General features: G+C 35.2%; 1 protein-coding gene across 1 annotated transcript in view; it reads right to left on the bottom strand.

Annotated features, from left to right (window-relative positions):
• Window positions 1-14,639, bottom strand: part of RNGTT (RNA guanylyltransferase and 5'-phosphatase) — a 306,719-nt gene that overhangs the window by 151,504 nt on the left and 140,576 nt on the right. Inside the window, exon 12 of the mRNA XM_015069535.3 lies at window positions 5,795-5,863. Coding sequence (XP_014925021.1) covers window positions 5,795-5,863 — 69 coding nt within the window. The remainder of the gene's footprint in view (window positions 1-5,794; window positions 5,864-14,639) is intronic.

The following is a 14,639-nucleotide window of genomic DNA, read 5'->3' as shown; positions in this document are numbered from 1 at the left end:
AGCTTAAACTCTGCTTCCTTTAGCAGAATTATCATGAATACAGTGCTTGATAAGGTCATTCAAGTTCACCTACTTAATAGAAACTTATGCCTTCATTTTTTGAAAGACGTAGAAAAGTCAAAAGTCTCTGTGTAGAAACCAAGTACATTCTTACCTGTGGCTTTGGTAAATCAAAAGTTTAAAAATGGAATATATAGGACCCCACCTGTGGTGGTGGCCCAAACTAAGAACACAGTATGTAAGAATAGAAAAATCAGATCGAAATTGCAAAGTAAAATCATAAAAAAATAATAAATGCTACAAAGTTGGATACAATGAAATTTTGGATATGAGCAAGAAAATAGCTCTCCTGGATACATTTATGCTAAATTGGAGCCTCTTCTGGATGGCAGAGTTAATACATTTTATACTCAGAATATCCTTTTGAAGATTTAACACAAATACAATAGAAATGAAAAAAAATAGAATTGGCAGACATGTCAGTAAGTACCACATCCTTCTTATAGCCACATGACAATCTATCAATTAACAGTGAAGTCTCACTGAAGGGCACACTTATACACGTTGTGAAAGGTATGCATTTGTGATAAAAATTAAGACATAATTGACAAAGTGTTGTACTTCTGAGAAATAAAACTAGATGGAAAATGATCATGAGAAAATACAATTACAAATGAAACACGGACTAAAATCATTAAACTTTCATGGAAAATGAAAAGGATTAACCAAAGACTAGTACAGTATAGTGCTATATTATCAAGTAAACTTTTATCAAAATAAGTAGTTGTGAAATATTTTTTATAACAAAATATTGTTATAAGTCTTTTGTAGATATATACTAACCTAAGGATCTGTTAGGCTAAATTAATAAGAAACTGACGTCCACTGATGAACAAAATGTGATCTTTGCAAAGCCGTTCCATATACTATGTATAATTTAGCATGCAAAAGTGAGAATTCTATTGAAATGATGGCAGGAAAAAAAAAACAATAGAAATAAACTCATAATGATGATAATGATAAACTTCACAAAAACTCTATCTATTGCAACAGTCTAAATTTCCATTTAAGAGATGTATTGTTTTTAGGAAAATAAAATAAGAGTTTATTCTCTCTCTTATTAAGAATTCTTTACCCAAAACATTTTCCCAGATGTTGGCAGGAAGAAGGAATTCTTAAGTGTTGATTTATATTGACATACATTGATCATAATATGATCATTTCAGAATTTCAGAGCTAAGTTATTAATTATAGCCTGTACATTTTACAGATAAAGAACTGGAGAACCAAAGAGATATTAAGTGGCTTATCTTAATCAGAGACCAATTCTAACCCACTGAGAAGTCTCTGAGAAGAATATTCAAGTAGCAAATCTAACATTATTGTTTCATGAAGAACAAACAGGTGTTTGCATTTGGGACTCTGCAAGGAAACAAGTGAGACTTTAAGTCACTGAAGACTTCCATAAAAGAAAAAAAGACACAGCATAAAATAGATTATACATATGCATGTATAACAAGAAAAATAAAATACCTATAAATTTTTAAATAGTCTGCCTATATTTCTTTTTGGTCTGATTGCTGAGACTAGGACTTCCAGTCTCTGCCCTGTTCCTGACCACAGAGGAAAAGCTCTCAGGTTTTCCCCACTGAGGATGTTATTTGCTGTGAGCTTTTCATATGGCCTTTATTATTTTGAGGAATGTTCTCTCTGTCCCAACTTTGTTGAGGGTCTATATCGTGAATGGATGTTGTATTTTGTCAAATGCTTTTTCTGAATCTGTTTAGAGGATCACATGGTTCTTACCCTTCTTTTATTGACGTGGCATATCACATTGATTTACAACTGCACCAAAACCCATAAGATAGGAATAAACCCAGCCAAAGAGGTAGAAGATCTGTACTCTGAAAACTATACAACACTTATAAAAGAAACTGAAGAAGACATACACAAAAAATGGAAAAACATTCTATGCTCAAGAGTTGGAAGAACAAATACTGTTAAAATGCCTATACCCAAAGCAATCTACACATTTTTTAAAATGTTATTTTTAAGAGAGAGAAAGAGCACACAAGTGGGGCAGGGGCAGAAAGGTGGGGGAGGGCAGAGGATCCAAAGCAGGCTCAGTGCTGAAAGCAGCAAGCCTGATGCGGGGCTCGAACCCATGTCCTGCGAGATCACAACCTGAGCCAAAGTCAGATGCTCAACCAGCTGAGTCACCCAGATGCCCCAGCAAGCTACACATTTAATTCAGTCCCTATCAAAATACCACCAACACTATTTACAGAGGTAGAACAAACGATCCAAAAATTTGTATGGAACTACAAAAGACCCCAAATAACCAAAGCATTCTTGAAAAAGGAAAGTAAAGCTGGAGGTATCACAACTCCAGACTGCAAGTCATATTACTAAACTATAGGGATTAGGACAGTATGGTACTGCCATAAAAACAGACACATAGATCAGTGGAACAAAATAGAAAACCCAGAAATGGACACACAACTATATGGTCAACTAATCTTCGACAAAGCAGGAAAGGAATATCTAATGGAAAGAAGTCTCTTCAGGGGCACCTGGGTGGCTCAGTCAGTTAAGCATCTAACTCTGATTTTGGCTCAGGTCATGATCTCACACTTTGTGAGATTGAGCCCCAGTCAGGTTCCACTCTGACAGCACGGAGCCTGCTTGGGATTCTCTCTCTCTCCCTCTCTCCCTCTCTTTCTCAAAATAAATAAATAAAACTTAACAAAAAGTTCTTTTAAAGAATTTAAGGAAAGAAGCAGTGATAATCATAACAAATGAAAATACAAGGCACTTCCTAACTCTAGGCAAAAAAAGTTTTCTATGAAAATAAAATATTATACAACTTGACTCAGATGTGAACAATATTTATGTTACAACAGAAATACAAATACTGAATATTCATTTGACCCAAAATGTGATATAATTATAATGGGATGACAGAAGGAGAAGGGGTGATGTTGGAGGAGTGAAAGAGCTCAATCCTGTTCTTCAACAGCAGAGAGTAGGCAGATCATGTATAAAACAGAAAACCAAGGAAGAGCAGCATAAACAGATTTTGTAGAAATAGGGAGGGAAAAGAAAAAAACACAGCTAAAACAACAAAAAATAATCCCCTCCAAGGAGTGGTACTTTGAGTGTGGGGAAAGTAGAAGAGAGAGCGCTATTTTTCAGTACAAGCCAAGATATTTTACTTTTAAAACCATGGGCATGTATTCTTATGTGTTACTTGAAACTTATAATATTTTTCCATAATATTACCTTCTATATTTTGAATGTACAAAAAAAAAAAAAAAGGAAAAAACTGTAAGTAATAAGGAGGCATAAATCCTCAAAAAACTATTACACCCAGATCTAAATTACATATATCATGATTGAGCAGCATTTATGTCAGAATGTAAGGACAGGTCAACATGAGAAAATCATTGTAACTTACTACATTAATGTTATAAAAAGGAAAACAACATGGCAGTCTCAATCAAGAGATACCGAGAAAGCATTTGTTAACTCCCAAAATCTATTTATGATTGGGGGGGGGGGGGGAACTTTGTATGAACAGAAACAAAAATTTCTTGGCATGATAAAAGTTATCTAACTGAAATCTACCAAAAACATACTTAAGAGAGAAAATTTAGCCACATTCCCTTTGAAGTTGAGAATAAGGTATGAATGTCTCCCCCTCCTCCCCCCAATAAAGTGTATGTTTCAGCCAGTACTAGAGGTCCTGGCCAATTGGTAAAATTAGACAATTATTAGAACTAAGACTATTCAGCAAGATTCTTGAATCAACAAAATAAATCAATCAATGTGGCAGTACATCAGAAGTACCAACAAAGACACCATTTACTGTGAAAATGGAAAATAAATATATAGAAATTAGACAACAATTAAAAACTCAAACTCAATTAGAGAACAGAAAAAGACCCGAAAACAGCTAAACCTTATTCATTGAGATGATTTAACACTGTAAAAACATCAATTTTCTCCAAACTAAATTCAAAGCAATTCCAACTGAACTCCTAATTCCAACTGAACAAGAATTTCTGGGTAACCAGAGAAACTATTTCTGAAATTTATATGTTAAACCAAATGTCCTCACATACTTAAGAAAATCCTGGCAAAGAGAGACTTGCCTTACCAGATATCAATTACAAAGTCATTATAATGACATGTGTGGTTACTAGGATGGAAACAGACTAATACATTGGCTGACTTTCCTAGACATCCCAGAGACTGACTTCCATGTCAGATCATTTCTCTTACATTTACCAAAATCTCACATACACGTGAGTATGAACCGATGAGTTTAACACAGTAAAATTTACTGTAATTACTGTTATCTTTAGACTTTATTTCAATCTAGGGAGATTAAACCTGGAAAATACTAAAACTCAAAGATCTAGTAACTTCCATCTTCCTAAGATAGCATTTTCTACAATTTCTATCCCCAGCCTCTAACTTTCCTTCATCACCTCTTCCCTCAACCACAGAAGAGTTTCCCTCCACCTGTTTGGCAAAGGGGACTGGAAGGAAGACAGAAGACAATCACATATCTACATTATATTTAAGCCTACATATTAAAGTTCTAGTATTTATGTAACTTATATATAATATAGTGTTTAATACACAGTTTTCAAAAATATTAGTTTCTTTCCCTTTTCCACAGGCATCCAGGTTGAGGTCTCTCAATACAACTTCTCAGCTACGCCCGTGCCCTAATTTCTAAGGATAGAGTTACTGACGGACCAATGGAGCTTATGAGACAAACTGCAGCACGTGATGAGGTATATAGCACATGAAATACAACTCTACCAAACATGAACGTGAGTTAGAGTCACATGGAGAGCTTATTAAAGCACAAATTGCTAGGCTCCATCCCAGGGTTTCTGATCAATAGGTCCAAGGTGAGCTGCTTTTATAACAACTTTCTGGGTCAGGCTAATATTCCTTGTCCACAGGCTACATTTTGAGAAAGAGTGCCCCAGAGAGAGCACAAGTTGTCATAGGAGGGTAATTTTGCTCTCTGGGGGGAAGTAGGCAGTGATTGCATATATTTTTGGTTGTCACAAACTGAAGAGATGGATTAGGGGAAGAAGTAATCCTGGCATTAGTAAATACAGACCAAGGATCCTGCTAAACACCCTACAACACACAGGACAGTCCTCCACAGAAAAGAATTATCTGGCAAAAAAAGGTCACTGGTGCTAAAGTTGAGAAACCATACTATAGAGTAAAATGTAGCTTATTCCAAAATATGACTTGATCATTCAAAGTTCTTCAGTGAGTCTCAGAAATTTGACATATAATATTCAAAGAATTGTATTTTAAGTATTAAAAATTATTTGAATTTTACTCATCCATCCATGACAAATTTAGAAATATTAGTATTTAAAGGTAGATTGGGCTACAGAAAGAAATAAGCGTTTATGTAATATTACTGGTAGATTTCTAGTACAGAAATAATTAACATTCATTTTGCAAGAACTAACTTCCTTGAAAAATAAGGATCAATAATATTTACTTCTTAAGCTGAGTGAAGAGCTAATAATTGTTCATTTGACCATTACATATATTTAGTAGAAATATTTTATAATAACTTGTTTTAAGGAAAAGCAGTTATCAATCCTAAGTAAATATACCTCAGGAAAATGTACTTTATATATACAAGCAGGTATAGACACATATTTACATACATAATACATACTACAAGTGCTCACACACATGCACACGCACAAACACACACACATTGCTATACACACACAAATGAACTTACTCCAATAGGCTGAAAGATAAGTCCATCCATTTCATGGCTGACTTCTTTGGCAAAATTTCCTTCAAGTAGCTATAAAATAAATACACATATTTTAAAAAATAATCACTTAAAAAGTATTTTGATTTTTTATAAGCTTTATAAAAACAATATATATGCTTTAAGAACTGAAATACAAGGAAAGGGCTCAGTCGATTAAACATCTGACTCTTGATTTTGGCTCAGGTCATGATCTCACAGTCATGAGATTGAGCCCCACATTGGATTCCATGCTGAGTGTGGAGCCTGCTTGGGATTCTCTCTCTCCTCTCTCTCTTACCCTCCCTAGCTCATTCCCTCCCCCAACCTCTCTAAATAAACAAACAAACTTAAAAAAAAAATGGAACTGAAATACAAAAAGGGGGAGATAGGTGATCCAGAGAGACCTAAGTTAGTTAACGTTTGCAAGATATTCTTTTTTTTTTTAATTTTTTTTTCAACGTTTATTTATTTTTTGGGACAGAGAGAGACAGAGCATGAACGGGGGAGGGGCAGAGAGAGAGGGAGACACAGAATCGGAAACAGGCTCCAGGCTCTGAGCCATCAGCCCAGAGCCTGACGCGGGGCTCGAACTCACGGACCGCGAGATCGTGACCTGGCTGAAGTTGGACGCTTAACCGACTGCACCACCCAGGCGCCCCTGCAAGATATTCTTAATGTACGAAGATTGTCATTCATGTCAGGCTAAATATCTTAAATAGTCAAAATAACAGAGAAAATATTTTTAAAAATATATATTTGAGCCAGCACAAAAGGAAGGAAGACAGAAGCCAAAAGCAAAGTGAAATAAGAAATTGAGAAGTAATAAATACAGGGAATAAAGTATAAAACATACACAAAAAAAGGAAACAGCAGAGAAACTTGTGAGGGGATAGATAGAGGCTGGGGGCAGGAGACACATCCCCTGAGAATCTGTAACTATTAGTGAGCTCAGACATGGGATTGCAGTCCAAAAATATAGTATTTGTGTCTTCCTCACATGCATAAGCAGAGGATTTTTAATTTTTTTCTTTTTTGTCCTTTTTGTCATCTTTTTTAATATATTTTTTCAAGCAGAGAAATTCATTACAAGGGATACACAGTATAAAATACAAATGACAGTTTTTTCAGTGTCCTTATCTACTAAAGAGTAGGTATAGGCCCAAAGCTATCCAATAATTTCTGAGCATGTAGTTTTAAATGCTTCTGTTTACCTTTTAAATGCTTTTTATTATTATTTATTATTAAATGCTTGTTTTCTGTTTAAATGCTTCTTTTTACTTTTTAAATGCTCTTATTACATTGAAGAAAAGAAGATGTGTATCACTGATGGAAGCCCAAAACATTGATTTCTTTCTGTATTTCAGAGAACAGATGCACTTTCACAGAGCCATAGTCTGACGAACTTAGAGTGCAGTCAGGATAGGTCTGGAATTCAAATACACTGTATCCAAAATTTTAGATATGCTGTAGGTGATACATCTCTTTAACCACAATCATATCCTCTGGAAACCACTACATCTACAGGGAAATTTGTATTCCAAAAGCAACAACCAAAATTTCAAGTTTATTTCACATGCAACAAAATCTGAGTCTCTTCCCCAAGTGTGGCTTCATCTTCTCTGCCATTTCATTCTTCAGAATCTGTAACTTCTCTAAACTGAGGGCAGTTCAGCCAAGAAAAATAAGAGTAATCCTAGTATCTAACTAGTTTAAGACCAATTTGGCTTCCAACATCTAAATTCATTTAAAACTATAATGCTCCTTAGTCAAATTCATAGGGACAGAAATTAGGGAGCTGGGGGGCGGGGGGGGGAGGATAAGGAGTTAGTGTTTAACAGGTACAAAGTTCCATGCAGAAAGATGAAAAAAATCTGAAGATGGATAATGGTGATGGCTGTACAACAATGTGAATGTCCTTAGTGCTGCTGAACCATTGTTTAATGATGGTTAAAAAGGTAAATTTTATGTATATCTTAAGACAATTTTTCTTTTAAAAAAACTGTAATGCTCTTGAAATTTTCTTTATTTCTTTTGTTTCTTCTCTTCCTCTTATCACAACACAGAATTCTTAAGTGGGGAGCTGGCCAATTGGGAATCTTAGAGCCATATTATCAAGGGTCTGGCCAAATGGGCAGAAATTTCAGGATAGTTCTGGCATTCATACATTTGTCTCCAATGCACTTATAGGTTTAAATGACCTAGCCACCTGAGGAAGAAATTTGCCAAAGTAAAAATTCCATGTGGATTAAAAATACCTATTTCTTATAAATTCCTTTTAAGAGAAAAAAAATAAACTATAAGCATCATAGAGTCAAAATAGGTTACATTCTTGCTGGGAATTTGGAAAGCAATGTTAAAGCCTTTATTTCATGTATGTGATATATTTACCCTAGAGGAAAAATTTTTTGGAACTTGTACTCATATTGAGAAGTATATATATTAATACCTTCATGTTCTATTTCATCTGTTTTTAAAAATCCATGAGCTATGATGTATAAAATTTCAAGCAAGGGAGAAAAGTATAACCTTAATATTTCCTGCACCCAATTATGTAAGAAAAGGTAACCTCCTACATTCATAGACATTCATAGCCCAAATTCTGCCGAGGAATAACACAATGAAAACCAAATGCCACAATCACGTTTTTAAAAAAAAGAAGAAAAAATTCTTGGCTTTTTTTTTTTTTTTAATTTTAAGTTAAGGAGGGTCTCAAACTCATGACCATGATATCAAGAGTCCATGCTCTACCAACTAAGCCAGCCAGGTACCTCTAAAAAACATTTTTTTAAGTTTTATTTGAGAGAGAAAGAATGAGCAGGGGAGGGGCAGAGAGAGAGGAAGAGAGAAAGAATCCCAGGCAGGATCTGCACTGTCAGTGCAGAGCCTGATGCGGAGATTGAACTCACGAACCATGAGATCATGGACCTGAACCAAAACCAAGAGTCAGACACTCAACCAACTGAGCCACTCAGGTGCCCCCCCACACACAATCTTTTCAAAGGTTAAAAGAATTTGTGCTCCTTTAATTGTAGAAACATCATTTACAGCAAGTAAACATAGCTTTTCCATTCTTAAATCAAAAATCTGTGTCTCCCTCTCTGCCCCTCCCCCACTTGCACTCTGTCTCTGTCTCTCAAAGTAAATGAACATTAAAAAAAATTTTTTTTTAAATCTCAAATTCATATAATGGATCGTTCCTGTATATAAAGTATGTATAAAGTAACATAGAGGTGGCAAGACTCTAAATAATATGATGCTACCTGTTGAGAAATGAAAGTAACTTCATTTTTTTATTTTACTCTGACTTTTTGTGAATCAGAAACCTCTTTGGTCAAAACAAGAAACACTCCTTGTTTTTACTCTTGTTTTACTCCTTGTTGATCACTACAGACTTTCTATATTTAACTTTGTATACTTAACACATCAACATTTATAGTAGCACCTATCATGTATTAAAGACCAGTAATAAAGTGTTGTTGTGCTTGGTTCTTAACATATATCATTCAAATTACATAATTCCTCACAAGACATGTATTTCTGAGCTTTGTATTATTACTTAACTTGCCTCAAAAGGAAACTGAGTCTATTGGAGATTAGGTAACTAGCAGCTTCAAGTCAAACAGCTAAAAAAGTAAAATCACTCGGAATAGACTGCAATTAAAAATAAGAAAATAACCAAAGAAAGACTTCTTTGCCTCTGAAATAAATGTTCCAAAGATACTTGCAACATCTGAGGGGGTCTGACTCAGTCGGTTAAGTATCTGACTTCCACTCAGGTCATGATCTCACAGTTCATGAGTTTGAGAGACTGAAGCCTGCTTTGGATTCTGTGTGTGTGTGTGTGTGTGTGTGTGTGTGTGTGTGCGCGCGCCCCTCCCCCACTCATGCTCTGTCTCTCTCTCAAAAATAAACATTAAAAAAACCCAACAGACTTTACATGTATTGTACCATGTACTGTATGAAAAAGGTACATACAAAGGGAGGTTAAATGCTTGAAAAAAAGACTTTCTTAGGAATAGACATGAAATCTAAAAATTTTATTATATAACTTATCATTAGTGGATTTACTTGTTAATATTTGAAATTATATACATAAAATATGTTAAATTAAAAATACTCTTTTTGCCCATTCACAATTCTTGAAAGAAAATTTATCCTAACTTGTTATGGGCATCTTCTATATATCACTGCCTTCATGATTACAGCCAATATTTAAGTCATTTAACATATTTCCATTATTTTCACTCCCATCTCTAAGTTATAGCATACTTCAAATTACACATGCGACTGTCACAACAGATATTATCCCAAGTTAAAAGTACCAACTGAGTAACATTAGTAAATTTTTTCTCCCTTCATTCATTCTATAGGCCTATATTCATAATCTTAAAGTGTTTAGCTCCTTTAAAGTTATCTTGGGGCACCTGGGTTAAGCATCCAACTTTGGCTCAGGTCATGATCTGGGGGTTTGTGAGCTCGAGCCCTGCATCGGGCCCTCTGCTGTCAGTATAGAGCCCACTTTGGATCTACTTCCAATCTGCTTTGGATCCTCTGTCCCTCTTTCTCTCTGCCCCTACCCTGCATGTGTGTGTTTTCTTTCTCCCTCTCTCTCTCTCTCTCTCTCAAAAACTAATTAATTAATTAATTAAAGTTATCTTTAAAAGGCTGGTTTAAGAGAAAGTTCCACTTTCACTTACTATAACAAGTGTCAAGAGAATGATGCTTCTAATCTGACAATTATAAAAAGCAGATAATCTACAAATTCTTAACTTTGGTTAAGGCTATAGAGAGCTGAGGTCTCTAGGCAACAGAATGAACTGAACCCCAAGCTCTTCCAAGGGGAGATGAGATATAAACTGATTCACCTTTGGGAGAATTCAATTTTGTATTGATTCCACTTTTGGCAGAAACTCTTTTATGCTCCACACTCTCAATAAGCTCATTAACAGCAGTCATGTGCTGAAGGAATGTGGGGTTTTTGGAGCATCAAAGATACCTATATAGCAACACAAACCCACCTGAAATAGAGAACAGATTGATTCAACCACTAACCACCCCCCTTCAAATGAGACCTAGTAACAAACTGAAAAAAGAGATATACCCATTACTAAGCACAAATACATTTACCTCAGTCTCTACTGTTCAAACAGGAAAATAAATATATATATATATATATATATATATATATATATATATATATATATCAACCAATATATATATATCAACCAATAAAAAATATATCACACATACACAAAGCAAGAAAAAAAATGATCTACATTCAGTAGACAAGACAGCCAACAGAATAAGACTCAGAGATGTCTCATGTTTTAGAATTATCAAAGACTTTAAAATAACCTTAATAGCCGAAATGTCCATTGACAGATGAATGGATAAAGAAGATGTGTGTGTGTGTGTGTATGTATATACACACACACACATATATACATACACACACACACACACACACACACACACACACAATGGAGTATTTATTACTCAGCAATCAAAAAGAATGAAATCTTGCCTTTTACAACTACATGGATGAAATTAGTCAGAGAAAGATAAATATCATATGACTTCACTCATATGATGACTTTAAGATACAAAACAGATGAACTAAGGGAAGGGAAGTAAAAATAATATAAAAACAAGGAGGGGGACAAAACATAACAGACTCTTAAATATGGAGAACAAACAAAGGGTTGATGGAGGGGTTGTGGGAGGGGGGATGGGCTAAATGGGTAAGGGGCATTAAGCAATATACTTCTGACATCATTGTTGCACTATATGCTAACTAACTTGGATGTAAATTTTAAAAATAAATACATAATTAAAAAATAAAATTAATACACAAAATAACCTTAATATTTTTTTAATTTGTATTTATTTTTGAGACACACACACACACACACACACACACACACACACACACACACACACAGAGTGTGAGTGGGGGAGGGGCAGAGAGAGAGGGAGACACAGAATCCGAAGCAGGTTCCAGGCTCCAACCTGTCAGCACAGAGCCTGACACGGGACTCAAACACACAAGCCGTGAGATCATGACCTGAGCGAACTCAGACCCTTAACTGGCTGAGCCACCCAGGTGCCCCAAACCTTAGTTATTTTAAAGGAAAAGGTGGAAAATATGTATGGACAAATGTGGAATTACAACACAAAGAGATGAAAACTATAAAAATGAGACAAATGGAAATGAAAGATATAAAAAACAGTATCAGAGAAAAAAAGAATGCTAATCAATGGGATTATTGACAGACTGAGCACAACAAAGGAAAGAATCACTAAAGAAGAAACAATCTTGAAGAAGAAAAGTGTAGCACTTCTTCCAACTGAAATACAAAAAAGGTGGCAGGGGTGGGGGGAACAACTGAGAATCAAAGACCTGAGAGATTAAAAAGACAGAACATCTGTACAACTGGAATGTGATTTTAAAAAAGAAAAGTGGTAAGGAAACACAAAACAACTAGGAAGAAAAAATGCCTCAGATTATGGCAAAATTAAACACACATATGAGTATGCACACATAACACACACCCCAGTGGAAGCCTAGAGAACAAGAAGGATGTAAGAAGAAAGTATGTACAAACTCCAGCAAGAAGGAAAAAAACCTTACATGCAAAGGTACAAAAATAGGAATGACAGTAGACTCTTCTGTCATGAATTATATAAGCCAGAAGATAATAGAACACCAGTTTAAAAGTACTAACAGAAAAACTGTAAACCCAAAACTCTTTAGCAAATGAAAATCTTTAAAAAATGAAAGCACAATAAAAAAATTTTTCAGACAGACAAAATTTGATAAGATGAATTTCCACCAGGCCAAAACACAAAAGATTTTAAAAGAAAGTTTTCTGGCAGAAGAAATAAGATCTAAACAACAACAATAAAACCTGTATCTAAACAAAAAATAGGAAGAGTTGTCAGAAATGGCTGACAACTAGATATAACAGACACCCAGGACTCTAAGATGGCATTCTCCATACCAATGAAGAAGAAGCTCATGGACGTCAAACGAGAACAGTCAAGCTGGATACTGATGTGGGATTTCACCATAAGGGCATTGCCAGAGCATTGCAGAGAGGTTATTACCAGTATTACAACAAGTATGTCAATGTGAAGAAAGGAAGCATCACTGGCATTTCTATGTGCTGGCAGCTTATGTGCTTTTCAACTATGTCATTACACGGAACACACACATGAGCTGCTATGCAAGCACCACCGAAGAGGGCCCGGTATGGAGGCACATTCACATTCCTGACTATGACCTTTGCCTGGCACCTTTGAATCCTTTAATTAGGATGAATCACATCCTAATTAAGAATTAACACCAAATAAAAGATGACTGGTGAAAAAAAAAGGAAAAAAAGAAAAATGTTTGAAAACTAGAATAAATATAAAATATTTGTTCTTCACTTCATTAAAAGATAACTAAAGCAAAAATATTAAAATATTGTGTGGTTTATAACATATTTAGAAGCAAAATATATGATAGGAAATAGAATGATATTGTTGTATGGGTCTTACCCTAACTATAAAGTGATATAATATTATTTAAAGGTCAACAGTGAACGATTAAAGGGATATACTATAAACCTTAGAACAACTCCTAAAATATAAAACCAAGATTTATACCTAATAAGCCTAAAGTGGTGCTATAATGAAATCAAAACATCAAGTAATCCAAATGATGGCAAGAGGGAAAAAAGGAAATGAGAACACATGGGCAAACTGAAACCAAGTAGTAAGGGGGTGGATCCAAAACAAGCCACAGTATTAGTTAATTTTAAGTGGTACAAGCACCCCATGGTAATGGTAATAATTAAATTTAAATGGTACAAGCACCCCATTTGACAGAGACTGTCACACTGGAAAAAAATAATCAAGAACCAACTATATGCTGTCCAGAATAAACCCATTTTGTATATAAAGATTCAATTAAATTAAAAGTAAGACAGATTAAATTTACACGATGTTATAGCTCAATTATACCTCAATAAAGCTGTTTGGATGGAGAGACAGAAAGATAAATGCATAAGGACAGAAAAGATATTAAATCCTAACACTAATGAAAAAAAAAGTGGCTAGCCTATATTAATATTGGACAAAGACTTAAGAACAAGAAATATCACTAGAGATAAAAAGGACCTATAACAATCTTAAATGTATATGCACCTCAAAAAAATAAAAACCTCAAAATGTATTTTTTTTAACTGACAGAGCAGTTAATAAAAATAAGGCAAAAATCTCAATTATAAATGGAGAATTTAATACTCTTCTCTGCATAAATGATTCAACAAGCAGAAAAAAGTAGAGGTGAAGATGTTTTGAAAAGACTATGTCATGGCGCCTGGGTGGCTCAGTCGGTTAAGCATCCAACTTCGGCCCAGGTCATGAGCTCGTGGTTTGTGGGTTCGAGCCCTACATCGGGCTCTGTGCTGACAGGTCGGAGCCTGGAGCCTGCTTCGGATTCTGTGTCTCCCTCTCTCTCTCTCTCTTCCTCCCCCACTCATGCTCTGTGTCTCTCTCTCAAAAATAAATAAGGTTAGGGGCGCCTGGGTGGCGCAGTCGGTTAAGCGTCCGACTTCAGCCAGGTCACGATCTCGCGGTCCGTGAGTTCGAGCCCCGCGTCAGGCTCTGGGCTGATGGCTGGGAGCTGGAGCCTGTTTCCGATTCTGTGTCTCCCTCTCTCTTTGCCCCTCCCCCGTTCATGCTCTGTCTCTCTCTGTCCCAAAAATAAATAAAAAACGTTGGAAAAAAAAAAAAAATAAAAATAAATAAGGTTAAAAAAAATTTTTTTTTAATTAAAAAA

The sequence above is a fragment of the Acinonyx jubatus genome, chromosome B2 (assembly GCF_027475565.1).
Source record: "Acinonyx jubatus isolate Ajub_Pintada_27869175 chromosome B2, VMU_Ajub_asm_v1.0, whole genome shotgun sequence".
Lineage (NCBI taxonomy): Eukaryota > Metazoa > Chordata > Mammalia > Carnivora > Felidae > Acinonyx > Acinonyx jubatus.
The sequence above is the reverse complement of the archived record's forward strand: the minus strand, read 5'-3'. Positions and strand labels throughout refer to the sequence as shown.